The sequence below is a fragment of the Notechis scutatus genome, chromosome 11 (genome assembly GCF_049901735.1).
Source record: "Notechis scutatus isolate UNSWTSFEM ecotype Mainland chromosome 11, rNotScu1.2, whole genome shotgun sequence".
In the NCBI taxonomy this organism is placed as follows: domain Eukaryota; kingdom Metazoa; phylum Chordata; class Lepidosauria; order Squamata; family Elapidae; genus Notechis; species Notechis scutatus.
This window is the reverse complement of record NC_142019.1, coordinates 11,986,850-12,002,874: the sequence shown is the minus strand read 5'-3', so window position 1 is coordinate 12,002,874 and position 16,025 is coordinate 11,986,850. Positions and strand designations below refer to the sequence as shown.

Below are 16,025 nucleotides of genomic sequence, written 5' to 3'. Positions count from 1 at the left end.
CTGTTCTTTCAGATGCCCACAAACCGGGAGAGAAATTTCTTGAAGACTACCAAGTTGATTCCTAGTTGCTCCAACAGGTGTTCTTTGAACTAGTTCAGGGGTGTCCAACCTTGGCAACTTTAAGACTTGTGGACTTCAACTCCCAGAATTCCTCAGCCAGCTTTGCTGGCTGAGGAATTCTGGGAGTTGAAGTCCACAAGTCTTAAAGTTGCCAAGGTTGGACACCCCTGAACTAGATGGTATGTCTTGGTTGTCTCCAACAGGAATTCCAAGTAGGACACACAGTGTGATGCTCCAGAGATTGCAAAGTATTAACTATTTTTTTTTTAGGTTTACAATGAATCAGAGTAGAGCTAGAAGGGATCTTGGAGATCTTCTAGTCCAGCCCCTTGCTCAAGCAGGAGATCCTATACCATTTCAGACAAGTGACTGTCCAGTCTCTTCTTTAAAAAAAAAAAACACCCCAGTAATGAAGCACTCACAATTTCTGGAGCTGTTCCACTGGTTAATTGTCCTTACTGTTAGGAAGTTTTTCCTTTAATTCCAGATTGCTTCTCTCCTTGATTAGTTTCCATCCATTGTTTCTTCTCCTACCTTCTGGTTCTTTGGAAAATAAATTGACCCCCATCCTCTTTGTGGCAGCCTCTCAAATATCGGAATACTGCTATCATGTCCCCCCTAGTCCTTTTGGAAGTTGTTGAGATCTGAGAAATACAAAGCTCTATGGCAAAATTACACCCCATGAATGTAACACGAATCCTACCATACGCCTGTCTGCTCTCCAGTATATGGACCCATTGAAACCGGACCATAATATAACTTTGGCTTTATGGTTTGGATATGATAGCTTGATAATTGATTGGTTACTGTAGATCCGAGCTGTCAACTTCCAGATATTTGGGTGGTTTATCAGCCTCGTCCTTTCTTGGCCAAACTAGTTGTGTCCATGAAGGCACCTTCCTTGTTTCCTTCCAGAATAGGTTCTTGTACTGGTTGGTCTGTTTGGACAACTTTTGAGAAGCATCGGAAAGATTCAGTTCTACCAACTACCCTAGATGGAAGCTACTTATACCAGAAAGGCAGGCAGAGGAAAATGATTGGCCAATTTAAGAATCTTATTTTACAGTCTTTTTAATCCAGTGCAAAGAATTTTGGAATTGAGTTGCATAGACACCTGTGACGCCAACAAAGGGGTGGTATGATTGGTGGAATAAGGCAGACATTTTGCCTGCATTACTGTTACATCCTCTTGCTGGGGAGGCTTTTCAGCAGTTAGAACCAGTTCCAGGATTCCAGCAATTGCCCTAATTAAATCATGATTCTCAAGCCAAACTTCAAAAAACTTCAAAGGATTTATTAGAGGCGACCTACTAGCACTAGCCTGTATGAAGCCAACTCTAGCATACGTAATTTACAGTCCCCTGTGACCCTGTTTCCCCCTCCCCCTTGGGTGTCTCATAAACCAGATTCTCCAATTGAGCACGTTCATCAATCACATTCTCCAATTAAATATATTCAAGGGCAAAAGCTCTGGTAGTTTAGTTACAATCTTTTAAAGATAAAGAGTTGGAATGTACTTTCACTTTCAAACTGCTGCACTGCTCTTTCACATTTCCTTCCTCCCCCCCCCCCCTTTTTTTTTATGGCAACTACTAAGACAGGCATAAGAATGTTTTATGAATTGACAACCAGCCAGAAATAAGCCCCCCCACCTTTGGCTTCTGTTTTCTGCAAACAGCTGCGCTTGTGAGATTTTGCAACCTTCTAACTGTGCTGTTGAGAATATTTTATCCAGCAGGTGATACAAAACAGGGATCATGGGATGGCGCACGTTGACCCCCTTAGACCATGGCTGCTCTGAGAGCAGCCTCAAGGATGGCTCATGCAGTCATGTTAGAATTGGTTGGCCATTGCAATGATAGAGAAACAGATGCACAGCTTCGATTTATTAAACAAATTTGTACAGCCACCCAACTCCCACATAGGTGACTGGGGGTGACTCCAGAGATTTGAGTTGAGGTGCAGCAGGAACATAGACGTCCCTAATCTGGGATTAGCATTTGTCTTGCAGTGAGGTGTCACCACTCAGGCTTTACAGTAGAGAGAGAGAAAAAAATAGTGTTGTCTCTTGCAGGAGGAACAGAAATGTGTTGAGAGTCTCGAACTGGAGCAATATGATCGATGTCAAGATTTGCGAGCCCTCCTGAAAAGGAAAAACAGATTCATTTTAATCCATTCTCCAGGTTGCAAGGTAAGAAGTCCTTTCTATTTTATATGAAACTCCTTCCCATTCCCATCTCCCTCCCTCCCTTCCTTCCTTCCTTCCTTCCTATCTCTTTCCTTCCTTTCTATCTCCTTCCCATCTCTTTCCTTCCTTCCTTCCTTCCTTCCTTCCTTCCTTCCTTCCTTCCTTCCTTCCTTCCTTCGTTCCTATCTCCTTCCTTCCTTCCTATCTCCTTCCTTTCTTCCTTCCCATCTCCTCCCTTCCTTCCTCCCTTCCCTCTCTCCCTCCCAGTGGTTAGAATGCAACCACAGTTTTATAGCGTTGGCTTGATCTTTGGATTTTTTAAACTTTTATTTTGCAATTTGCTCCATTAATTCTCTATAAAGATTGGTATGTAAATCTAATTGTGATAGACCTTCAGTCAGAAGGATTTGTCCCTTAAATACTGTATGGGCTCTCATCTTCACTCCCTGAGACGGGAACAATCTTGTGCTTATTATGATGACTTATAATAAACAAGACTGGAACAGTGTCTTCCAAACTGCTGTTCAGAGGCAACTGTGTGTCGTGACTGGAAGGTCATATCTATCTTCAGATGTGACCTTCTTTTGGGAAGACATGTCTTGGATTGATAGACAAACCTGAACCTTTATAAGGCTTTTTCTAAAGTTCTCCTTTCTTTGGACCTCTCAGTTATTTCTCTTTTACCTCTTGGACTATGCTACTGGCAGCTTCCTCCCTGGATTGTATAACCGCATTCAACCAAGTCAGCCAAGAACAGATAATCCAATAATGGAAAATCATCATAGAATGAGCCGGTGACACAACTCTTTAACCATCAAAGTCTACAACAAGGGCAAAAAAGCCTGATCATTCAGGCAGACTCATTCCTGACTAAGGAGAGAGAATATGCTACTCTGACTTCATGGAGAAAGCATGCCTGCTTGGGAAGGAACCAAGTCTCTCTTTCTTCTCTCTCTCCCTCTCTCTCTCTCTCTTTCCCCCTTTGTCCAAACAGAGTCTGACCCTCCCGTTTCCCCTCCTCCCCCATTGCCCTGTTTTGCAGCCAGCAACTTGTGGCAGAAAGGAAGTTTGATCAATGGGAACTGTGCTTAGAGTTTAAATGACTATTTAAAAAAACCCCATGCCTCTTGCCTTCAGTAGAGGTGCTATTGTAAGCAACTTCGTTAATAAGGGTGATTCCAGTTCAGTTGTTTGGGAGCTCAGATGGAAGCAGATGCTCATCCAACAAGTTTGGCTTCTCTGTTTCCAACAAGGCCTGCTCGCTAACTCCTCCCTTGCAGCAGCTGCAGCAAAAATAAAAAATAAAAATTGAGGGAGGAGGGAAATTGCTTTACTCCATTTTAATCGTTGGTGTACCTGGCCTCTGCCTTCTGCAAATTCAAGGTTGTGTTGCATAATTTGTTCTGGCTCTTGAGTGCAGGTGAGCATCTCTCCTCCAAAACCTGGGTTGGGCTGTAGCAAAAATCAAAATAGATTTTATTATATTTTATGGAATCTTAACGTTGTATTGTTGAGCCCAATATTATCTATGCTGACAGAAAAGCAGGAATATAAAGTGAGTGAGTGAGAATGAATGAGGGCTAGAAGGTGGGATATACAGTAAATGGCAGAGATTATCTTATCCAAATCATTTCTTTAAAAAAAATGATAGAGTAACACAGTTAGAAGGGACCTTGGAGGTCTTCTAGTCTCATCCCCTGCTCAACCAGAAAGCCCTACAATGTCTCAGTCAAATGATTGTCCAATCTCTTCTTAAAAGTCTCCAGTGTTGGTGCACCCACAATTTCTGAAGGCAAGACATTCTGCTGGTTAATTCTTCTCACAGTCAGGACATTTCTCCTTAGTTCTAGGTTGGTTCTGTCGTTGATTATTTTCCATCCATTGCTAGCTAAGATTAGGTTGCAATCCTCCCTTGCTGTGAAGATGAAAGAAGGGAGGGCAAAAGACAGGCACACATTTGTGTATTAAATCTGTACCTTGGCATTGGACCTCTCTATTTCATGAAGCATGATTTCCCTCCCTCCCCCTCTCTCTCTGTCTCTCTTTTCCTCCTATTCCTGCAAAAACTTTTAGTTCAAAGGAAGCTGTTTTACCTTGACATATTTTGGTTGATTCCCTTGTGATGATGACGAAAATGGTGATGATGACAACATTGTCAGTAATGATGCATTTGGGCCAGTGCTGTTGCTGTACTGGAACATTTCTTCCCTGAGTGATTTTTGCAAGATCGGGTGCTTGGATTAATGATAGTCCTTGATCTCTACGGATGAGGTTGAGCCTTTTGGTTATTGGGTTGAATCCAGTGGAGTTTGCTTCTCCTGAAACAATTCGTTCCACATCCCACGTCATCCTCACAATCACGAAGAACATTTTTTTTCCTTGAAACATCATCTCTAGAGGTTAAGAGGAGGGGAAGGAGAAAGAAAACCCCATTCTGTGGTCCCCCTTTTCATTCATGGAACCCAAATATTGATTTTAACAGCTGTTAATTGCCTTTGACTTTCCTTTTAGCAGAAAAGCTGGGTATCAATGTGTTTAAATTATAAATGTCTACTGACTCCATCCCTTTCGTTCAAGGATCTCATTAACATACTTGGCTAGTGGCCTACAGCAGTTTTCCCTAGTCTGGGACTCTGCAGATATGTTGTGACTTTTGGTTTCAAGCATCTGGCTGGAGAAAGCTGGGCCATGATGGAGAAAGTAATTTGCAGCCTCCAAATCTTTTTATGAAGGTTCAATAGTTGCACCTTTCCAAAAGTTCAATATCCTACAGTGTTTCCAAAGAACAGGGGCACTGCTATCCTATGTTTGCCAAGCATATATTTAAAAAAAGTTTCACATAATCACAGAATAAACCTGGGGGTGGAGGGAGACAGTTCCTACATACAAATTGTGACACTGTCTTGGCCAGATTATCCAACCCAAGTTTGTTCATTGCAGACCTCTCCTCTGGCAGCAAATAAATGTTAAGAGGTCCATCCTGGTTATTTGTCTGGGTTGGACAGCCTTTTGCAGCTGAGAACCACAGTGGCTGGAGTGATGACCTACGTAGGCATGGTCAAGATTTTATTTTTCATAATTCCAGGTTTGTGGAGTCTTGACACTTTAAAAAAAAACTATTTTGAGCCTAGTTTGGTGGTTACTCCACAGTTCTTACTTGTTTCTTGGCTTACAATGGCAAAAACTACACTATGTATCTTATTTTTTATCTACTTTGATCAGGGGTGACTTGAGGAAGGAACACAAGTCTTCCACTCCTGGTAGATAGGAAGGCAGATAATTGGTTCATCAAACCATGCCCATTATCCTGTATCTGGGCCATTTCAGGTCTGTTCTTCGGCCCTGCTCAACATCATAAGAAAATATTTTCCTGGGGGAAACTGTATAGCACCAGCTGGTATTGCAATGTTTTGGTTTTTTTTAGTGAAATCTGAATTGCTTTCAGGCAAACTCCCCTCCTGTTTTTTTTCCTGCTCAGGTGCAAGATATCAAATTCCAGGCATCAACCACAGAAGAAAAGGAATTGTGGATGAAAGCGCTCAACGATGGTATCAGCCGAGGAAAGAATAAGATATTTGATGAGGTCAGTTGCCGTTCTTAGCTTCAGGTTGTTCTTAATGTCACTGTAAGTTTGTGTGTCAATTAAGACTCAATCATCCAGGCCAAAGGTGTGATGATCTGGGGTGTGGCACAAAGGCAACACGCTCAGATAATCAGTAGGAGTCCCTTTATTAACTCCAACTTTGCCCCCAATGTCTTGGTTACCTTCTGGTTGGAGAAAAACTCTCCCAGGAACAGCTTTTGGCTGCAGAGAATCAAGTCCAAAATGTGGTCAACAAAAACTGTAACTATAAGTCCAATCAAGGCAAGGTGAGGTAATTAGTTTGGCAGGGCAGGAGCAAGAATTCCAGACGTGAAGGCACAGCAAAACTCAACATGCTTGGAAAAATGCCAGGAACACAGATAAGCAAAGTCAACACAAGATAAACTCTTGTTTGTTCCCAGAAGATGCCGCAGTCAGCATGCGTCTCTTTTAAACTCTCTTTCCAAGTGTGGCTAATGAAGGGAATCAGGGCCCTTTCCTCCCCTGTAAGCCATGCAACCCATGTTGCTCTCTTCTCCATTCCTCCTTGTGTGCCCTCGGATGAAGAGTGGGTAGGCCTGGGTCTTCCTCTGAACTCCCTCTCCCTTGTTCTCCCTCTCCCCTGCTTTGCCCAGCCGGTCTTTGCCCTTTCCCAGTTTCCTCCACAGCCAACAGAGCCACATTCCCACTCCCTGTCAGCTGTTCGTCTTCCTCCTTGGATTCAGACTCTGACAGGGGCATGACACAAAGTGTCTAAAGGTTGAATCATGGCAACTGGGCCAAACTTTGTTAATCTGAGACATTTGGTTGCTCATCCAAGCAACGGTCATCAGTCAGAATAAAAATTAGATAGGCAGAGAATCAGAGAGTCATCAGAATTTACTAACTCTAGCCATACCAACTTCAAGGGTTTCTCCCCAAAAAGAGTTCCAATATGTTTTTGCTCTGAAGGGTGAAGTTGCTTGGACGTGCAACAGAACGTCTGTAGTAAGTTGTTATACTGGCTTCTTCCATTTCCCATTCATTATACAGTATAAGCCCAGGATGGGGAAAGCATATTGACCCGTGGGAATCAAGAAAGTTGTAGAAAGACGTGATGGTAGATGCTTCAGCACTGAGGATGTTATCTAGTTGGGTAATGAAATGTCTGTAAAGAAACAACCAAGTTGAGAGAGCACCAAGGACCCTCCAGTACATTGCTTCAAAACCTGGTATATTTCCAGAAAGCAGTCAGGTTTTTCTTTTTGTTTAAATGTTTGAAAATCAACAGCACCGACCCTTGGAGGATCTGCATATATAGAAACAGGAGGAGGAGCCTGGAGGCTGAAGCCGCCAGGTCCTAATTTATTGACCTGGGGGTGGAAAGAGACAGAGACTAAAGATCAGCGAAAATAAGTGAGAGCTAAAAAAAGAGAAACATTGGTGACTGTAAAAGAGATCCACGGGCGAGGCATATAGGGGACCTGAAATGAAATTGTGGTTCTGTGGCTTTTCAGACTTCCTGGCTTCAGGGAACTACCTTATTGCATTGAGTTGCTGCAAACCGTGCTGTGTATCTGCTGCAGAACCTAAAAACATGTTACAGAGGACTTGATATGAAAGTGTAGAGGGTTTCTACAGCAGTCTGCTCCATCTTGGTGCCCATCAGATGTTCTGCACTTCAGGCCTTGAAGTTCGGGGCAGGCTGAAATCCAAGGCATCTGAAGAGCATTAGCACTTATATACCACTTCACAGTGCTTTACAGCCCTTTCTAAGCCATCTACAGAGTCAGCTTCTTGCCCCCAACAATCCGGGTTTTCATTTTACCCATCTTGGAAGGATGGAAGGCTGAGCCAACCTTGAGCCTGGTGAGATTCGAATGACCAAATTGCCGGCAGCCGGCAGTCAGCAGAAGTAGCCTGCAGTACTGTGTTTTAACCACTGCACCACCATGGCTCAAAATCAGTATAGGAAAAGGGAAGGACATTATCAAGGATGGTGGAAGTGACAGAGATCTGATAGGCAATCTGGACACGGGTGTCTTGCAGACCCCTGGCTTTTCTAGATCAATCCTATCCAGACTCTGAAGAATCAAAAAAAAATTTTCATTCATAAATGTTCTTTAAGTTCTGGCTAGCACCACATGCATCCCCTGGAGGCTCTCTGCAACTGCTAAAAATAATCACTGCGGTTTCTCACAATTTTAACCCAAGCAACACTGAAGACTGTAGAGTCTGCTCTAGAATCCAGGTACAGTAGTCCTCGATGTACGACCGTTCATTTGGTGACCATTTGAAGTTACAACAGCACTGCAGAAAGCGACCATTTTTCCACACTTAACGACCATTGGCAGCATCCCCACAGTCACGTGATCAAAATCCAGGACGCTTGGCCACTGACTTGTCTTTATGAACGGTTGCAGTATCCCGGGGTCAAGCTATTCCCCCTTTTGCGACCTTCTGACAAGCGAAGTCAATGGGGAAGCCGGATTCCACTCAACAACCATGCAACTAGCTTCACAACTGCAAGCGATTCGCTTAATGAGTGTGGCAAGAAAGTGTTCTGACCAAGGCTTCCTGAGACCATAATTAAGCACATCCTTAGTTAAAACAACTCTTGTTTTATTTCAACGCAGGGAATTATGTTCATTCCCAGACTGTAATGAGTCCCAAACAGTCCCTTGAGATAAGCACCCACCTTTCTCTCCTTTGAATTGCTGCCAACAACTAAAGTGCCAAATTAACTGTAAAAAACCAACCGAAGTACAAAGTCCACACAGAGCTTCAAGGATTAATCTGAACAGAGCGAATGACTTTGCTTCCTGCAAAGGTTTCTCTACCTTTGCCTGTCCTTTATACCTTAGGGGAGGGGCAATCACCTCCAAGCCTCAATCCTGAGTCGCCCCTTTTGTCTCAGCTGCTCTTGCCTTCTAGCAGCTCTGCGCACATTCGCACTGGGAAAAGGCTCCCCTTGTTCCTCTGCCTCCAAAGGCTCCGGAGTCAGCACTCCACTCCCAGATGGTCCTGGCCCCATCTCTGAATCGGATGCAGGACCCTCATCCAAATCCTCTCCTGACTCCGGGACTGGTCCCTGTTCTCCCCCACTGTCTGATTCCACTGCCGTCTGCACAGGCTGCCGGCGAACCACAACAGAAAGGTTGTAAAATGAGGCAAAGCTGTCTTAATAAATGTCTCACTTAGTGACAGAAATGCGGGGCTCCATTTTGGTTGTAAGTTGAGGATTACTTGTAGCCTGAAACATTGCACGAAAAACGTTTCCTTAACCCACCTCCTCAAAAGCAGAAGATCTAAAAAACTTGGCAACTTTAAGACATGGATTTCAACTCCCAGAATTCTCCAGCCAGCTATGCTTCTTAAAGTTGCCAAGTTTGGAGAACTCTGAACTAGAACATCCAGGCCCCAACCCAGAAGAGATGTCCTTCCATCCATTGCAGTGTTTGCCTCCTGATTAAGTAGACTCGGCTTCTCTTAGCTGAAAACCAGCCATCACATTAAGCGAGTAGAGTTGTGTTTTGCATGTTTGGGGTATCCAAGGGAGATGGTTTATTTTGGCCAGAGGAGCATTGATTTTGATTGGTTCTCCATGGCCCGGGCTACAAATGATTTTGGCAAAGGAACGTCAACTCTGAATGAACTTTCTGCTTGCTTCCCCTTCCCTCTCTCCCTTCCTTGTCTTCTTTCTCCTTTTCGGCCTCGCCATTTAAACCCAAAGATGTCTGAAAGTCTTTCAGACATCCTGCAAGGAATATAAATCCTTCCATTCCCCACCATCCTATCGGAGCTGTACAAGCTTCTTGGATGAGAAGCGAAACGTCTTCAGGGATAAAAAACAAGGAAATTCAGTTGCCTCCTGAGATGCCAAGGATGTCTGAGCAAAGCATTCTGGGGCCTTCTTTACCCTCCTGAAACGGGAACTGTCGCTCATCAGACTGACCTGAGTTGGGTACCTGCTTGCTCTCCCGTTTTTTGATAAGCTCTGCGAGAAGGTTGCTTGTTCTACCTCCTTCCAGAAGAACTGGATTGTCATTGAGTGTCACATTATGGAAAGGTTGCTGTCTTTCACATTGAGCTCTGCAGGCAGTGCGCCAATTGTACATGCGGGTTGCGGGGGGGGGGGGAGGCAGACGGGAACAGCAAACTCATTGCATTTGCCTTGCAAATCTAAGCTGGAGAGAAGAGGAAGGCAGAATTTGAGCCATTCGTGCTCTCCTGTTACGCGGGAAGGAGACATTGGAAGAGTGGTGTCATTGGGTGATCTTGGCAGCCTTAAGAGGACTCTGTGAACTAAGGTAGAGCCAGGGGATTTTGGAGTTGAGGGTGCCCTGACTTACCCCATTACAGGTAGTCCTCAATGTATGATCACAATTGAGCCCAACATTTCTTGGGCTCTGCTCTTCGTTGCCATTAGAGTTGCTTCGTGCCCAATGTGTTTGCTTCCATCACGTACAAGGAAGGAAAGAAGCACATTTCTTTGTGAATCCAACAACAGAGAATCATGGTACAACATGGAAAAGGTAAAGGTAAAGGTTCCCCTCGCACATATGTGCTAGTCGTTTCCGGCTCTAGGGGGCGGTGCTCATCTCCATTGCAAAGCCGAAGAGCCAGCGCTGTCCAAAGACATCTCCGTGGTCATGTGGCCGGCAAGACTAAACACCAATGGCGCACCTAACGCTGTTACCTTCCCACCAAAGTGGTCCTTATTTTTCTACTTGCATTTTTACATGCTTTCGAACTGCTAGGTTGGCAGGAGCTGGGACAAGTAACAGGAGCTCACTCCATTACGCGGTGCTAGGGATTCGAACTGCCGAACTGTTGACCTTTCTGATCAACAAGCTCAATGTCTTAGCCACTGAGCCACCGCATCCTTTACAACATGGAAGCAGATGCTTATATTCAGTCTTGCTGTTCGGTATCATTGATGTCGATAGTATTTGCATCACACATTTACGCAGCCCAATTAAAATCCAAGCGGTCATGTGCGCAGAATATGCCAAAGCTCAATTGGGTATTTCAGGGGAAGAACGTGTTGTATGAATCCAGTTCGTTTCGTTGGTTAATGGTTCAGAGATTGAGCCAAGTCTTATAACTTTGGGACAATAATCCTCCTTTCGCAATATATTTCCAATTGTAGTACCGGTATGTACTTTCTGGATTACTTTGTTAATCACCAGCAGATTTGAGTTCAAGAATACAAAAATTGATTGACAGATTTGTCTGTTTCATTTAGTCATTCCTTAGTGAAAATACAATCATAGTGGCCTGTAAACCAAGGTTTATGGATTGGCAAAATAAATTAAAAGAATCATATCTGGCCTGTTTTGATTAATAAACCACAATTATTGGGCTATATGTAATAAACCACAGTGGATGAGCTTTCACATTATATGAAGCCAAAAACATGCTAGGATTTGTTGTACACAGATTAAAGGAATGATTCAACCTCTTGTATACTTTTTGGCTTTGGAAGGCTGAACTGTAAAATGCTTGCTTTGTGTCATTTATGGAATTAAAAGAAGAGTGAACTAAGGACTGACACGATAGCAATCTTTCAATAATTGAGGGGCTGTCACAGAGAAGAGGGGTCAACCTCTTCTCCTAAGCACCTGAAAGCAGGACAAGAAGTAATGAATGGAAGACTGTCAAAGAGAGATCCAATTAACAATTAAGGAGAAATTTCCTGACAGTAGGAACAATTAATCAGTGCAACAGCTTGCCTCCAGAAGTTGTGGGTGTTCGCTCCATCACTGGAGGTTTTTAAGAAGAGATTAGATAACTATTTGTCTAAAAGGGTATATAGGGCCTCCTGCTTGGTCAGGGAGTTGGGCTAGAAGACCTCTTAGATCCCTTCCAACTGTTATCCTGTATTCTGATCAGCCTTTTTCTATTTTCTCTCCAACTTAAAGGTAAAAATTGATGAGAACCTTTCTCTGGATCATGTAACTCGAGGCAGAGCCAAGATAGCCAAGGGCCGTCGTCCACCCACCAGAAGCCATTTGAAAGAGGTAATAATTGGGGTTACCACCAACCAGCGTGGCTTTTATGTTACTTAATCAGAATACACCTTTTATCATTTATTCAGCAACATCGCTATCTATTTTTGTCCTCTTTATGTATTTCTCATCACGGGAGGGAAGGGTCACACTTTACCCACCCCCAGCTAATTTTGATCTTTATGACAGGTAATGATTATTTGAAATAACCCCGCCTGCATCTGGACATGTCCATGACTTATTTCAGTTGAGGTTGCATCCTAAATATAAATAATTTGGTCTAGTTTACTCACATTGGTATTTCTTAGCTGCATTTTTTTAAGCAAAGCTTCTTGTCTTAAAAGCCATAATCCTTAACCATCCTGAAGAAAATCATGATTAAATATTAAAATGCAGAACAAACGGTAGGCTGGGAAGAGAAAATTCAATATTAAACCCAGAACGAGGAGAAGGCTGAGACAAGATCATTACAAACTGGTTCCTCACTAACAAGAGGAACTGAATGAACTTCTTAGCCTTGGAGAAGAGTTCCATAGTGTAGGTAAAGCTACAGAAAACTCCCGGTATTGGGTCATCATCATTTAGTAAACCAAACAAGATTTTTTTTTATAAATATAGTTTATTAATTTTTACAATTAAAACCAGTAAACCAAACAAGATTAATATCCCTAATATTTGGGGAGACTTTTATTGGAATAGGTGTCTCTGGACATATTAGACAGACATAGTCAGACAGAAAGACAGAGAGATGGATGGTTGGATGGATGGATGGATAGAGGCAGAGAAAAAGAGAGGAAAGAGAGGGACAGATAATGGATAGATGATAGATAGATCATTACAATCTTTATGAACTGTTGCCTCCTGGCAGAAGATACAGAACAATTAAAACGGACCACACATTTTCGGAATAGTTTTTATCCCAGAGCTATAATTGCACTTAACAATGAACTTAAGGACCATCATCAGTGAGCTATTGGACAGTATTACTTGATCTGTTGTGTGGATACTTGTGTGTTTTTAGGAGGCAGGGGGGAATTTTGGTGGGTGGGGAGGTGTTTGGGGATTGTTATGTGTGTGTGCATGTTGAGTCTGGTCTCTGGATGTGTGAATTTCATTGTATGTATACTGTGTATATACATACAATGACAACAAAGAATTCAGTTCAGATAGATAGATAGATAGATAGATAGATAGATAGATAGAGAGAAGAGAAAGACCAGAAAAGAGATGCCCAGATTCAGTCTAGGCCTAGAACTATCTAGTTTTTTTTTAATAAATAAATTTTATTGATTTTACAATTAAAACATACCGACAACACATACACAAATGAAAAAAAGAGAAAAAAGGGAGAAGAAAATAGAAAGAAAAAATAGAAAACAATTAAAAACATTCTCATCTTCAACAGTTTGTAAGACCTCTTTTATTATTATTATTATCCTTAATTTATGCCATATACACACACCTAATCCTTACATATATCTGTGTATCACTACTATGGATTTATCCTATCCTCTTTTGCCTTATAGTGTAAAGTCTATCTTTGGTCTATCCATTTGTACCAGCAGTTCCAGCTGTTGTACTATAGCCTGGAGTAGGAATGTAAGACGTAGCATCACCCTAACAGAATGGGAAAAGGTCTGGGGTAGAAATAATAACATTACAAAATCGGTAGCATATAAAGAAAATGCCTATAAAATGTTTTATAGATGGCACCTTGCTCCTTCGAGATTAGCGAAGATGCACCCCAATATGAGTCCGAATTGCTGGAAATGCAAAAAAAAAGAGGGAACTTTTTTCCATATGTGGTGGTCCTATACAGAAGCTCAAAAATATTGGCAGAAAATTAGAAATTGGCTGGAAGAAATGACAAGAGAACAGATTGAATACAAACCAGAGTCCTTTTTGTTAGGGATCTTTGATAAACAAATATAAAAAAAAGCGAAATACACAATAATACACATTTTGACAGCGGCCAGATTAGCTTTTGCCCAATGTTGGAAGCAGCCTCATGTTCCATCAGAGGAGATGATCATTCAAAAAATTTCAAGTTGTGCAGAAATGGACAAATTAACTTTGGCATTAAAAAATAAAGAACTATCATCGGTAAGAAACAAAGCTAACATTCTGACAAGTGTTTCCAGGAACATGTGATCATATTTGGACCACAAAACTCGGATGACCCTCAGCAGGCAGCAAAGAGCAAGAAGTCACTGCTATTTGATAGTCGTCTGGATTTGTTTCACCCATAACTTAGATATGGTAGCCTAGGGAAAGGATATAGATAGGTTTCTGCTCCTTTGATTCCATGGATGAGTCTTCCGTGGGGATTTTTGCTTGAGCTGCCGTGAATGTAAGAGAATCTCTTGCGTTGACAAAATGTAATCCTTAAAAAAATGAATGATGGTCATTCTGAAATTGCAGGACCTGTAGGGTGTGAAGCTGTTTTAAGTTGTTATTGTGTGGTCAGCAGCTTAAATTCTTTGAAAGTTATGGACTTGAGCACTGATTCTGAGATCTCTCTCGTTTGCTTCCCTACTTAGGTGGCTAGTTCAACGTCAGATGGGATCCTGAGACTTGATTTAGATGTATCAGATGGTGGACCTCTACATAGCATCCTAGTGACCAGTGAAACTGCTGAAACCCCTCCTCCAAAGGAGACCCATAAGCCTCCAATGCCCCCTGCAAAAGGGCCCGTGCCTCCAACGGAGAACCTAAGTGCCAATCTTGCCCCAGAAGATCCACAGGTCAAGAAGCCACCAATGCCTCCAGCTAAGTCTCTTAAGGAAGTAGCAGCACCCAGTGAAAATGTGAACTCTCTAGAAGTAAGTGATGCAGAAGAGGAGGCATGTGAAGACTCTGAAGGGACCCCAGTCGAAGGAGATTGGGTGGAACCCAGACCTCCAGTACCACCTCCAAAGATTTTATCCGACAAAATGAAGGTGGGATGGGACCATCCAGGTTCCGAACTTCATGACGTTGAAACGGAGAATGCCCCTGGATTAAACAAGGAAGCAGTCAAGCCACCGACTCCTCCTCCTAAGGTTTTTAGAGGCAAGCTGATCTCCAAGGAGAACGATGCACAGGTAGACATTTCTGAAGGGGATTGGCAGCCTGACGGGGACTCGAACCTTGATGTCAACGGCATGGATGACAACGGAACAACTCAACCTGCTTTCCAAAACGGGAAGGAGCAGGATGACCATTCCTCGGAGCCAGGAGGAAAGGAAGAGGGTTTGAGCCTGCCTTCAGAAGACCAGGTTGACGTAGTGGAGCCTGCGGGAGGTTCTCCAGCAACCAAGCCTCGCAGCTCCTCTCTAGGGGCCTTGCTTTCAGAATCGCCCCCAAAGCTTCCTCGGCCAGATTCCCAGAAGTTGTCTATCCTCCACATGGGGGAGAAAATCGCTCACGAAAAGCAACGAACTGAAAAGCTCCTGTGGAAGGTTCGAGGTGAAGAGCTGGAACAAGGCCAGGAAGGCAAGGGACCCTTGGGAGACGCCAAGGAGCTGCTCAATGAAGCCACCGAGCAACTCCGGCAAGCCACCCAGGTCTTGCAAGAGGTCAAAGATTTAGGGGAACTGAGAAGGGAACCTACTGGGTTGCGGAAAGGTGCCTCGAAGGACCTAGTGACTATTTATAGGAGAAGTGCTCCTTAAGAAGGAATTGAATTCTGAATCGTGATTTAGATGAAAAGTAGCCGGGCAGCAGCACCATTTCTACTGGGCTACCAGACCAGTGTTTTAAAGATAGATGGATAGGGCAGCAGCTGAGTCTTATTAAGTATTGCTTATTTTCACACTGCCCCTTTTGTAATCTCAGAAGGTGGGCTGGATCCTGCTGGGTGGGGTGTGCTAGAGAGGGATCCCCGGGTAGAGGACCCCAGGGAAAGGTCTGTTGTTGGAAGACAAGCAGTAACTGGAAGCCGCAGGGACTTCCTACCAGGGGTGCCTAAAACATTTCAAGTGCAGAAGGGTTTCGAGTTTGCAACAAGCGTTCATGAAGCCTTTCCAGTTTGGTGGAGGCCTCTTGCAAGTTCAGAACGGGAGCTTTTGTGGTTCAGGTGGTGCCCTTTTGAGCTATAGGAGCACATCAAGTTGGAGCAGGGATGTTGAATTTCCCATGCAGGCTGGAATATTTCGGGTTAGAAAAGTTTTGCACAGTCCTGGTTTCTGTTCTTCTGCTTCGTTCTCTCTCTCCTCTGCTCTAC

General features: G+C 43.3%; 1 protein-coding gene across 1 annotated transcript in view; it reads left to right on the top strand.

Moving 5' to 3' along the window:
• Window positions 1-15,618, top strand: part of PLEKHO2 (pleckstrin homology domain containing O2) — a 36,515-nt gene extending 20,897 nt beyond the window's left edge. The window contains exons 3-6 of the mRNA XM_087972788.1: window positions 2,135-2,251; window positions 5,727-5,831; window positions 11,735-11,833; window positions 14,362-15,618. Of these exons, the coding sequence (XP_087828914.1) occupies window positions 2,135-2,251; window positions 5,727-5,831; window positions 11,735-11,833; window positions 14,362-15,474 (1,434 nt within the window). The 3' untranslated portion in view covers window positions 15,475-15,618. The remainder of the gene's footprint in view (window positions 1-2,134; window positions 2,252-5,726; window positions 5,832-11,734; window positions 11,834-14,361) is intronic.
• Window positions 15,619-16,025: the final 407 nt, after the last annotated feature.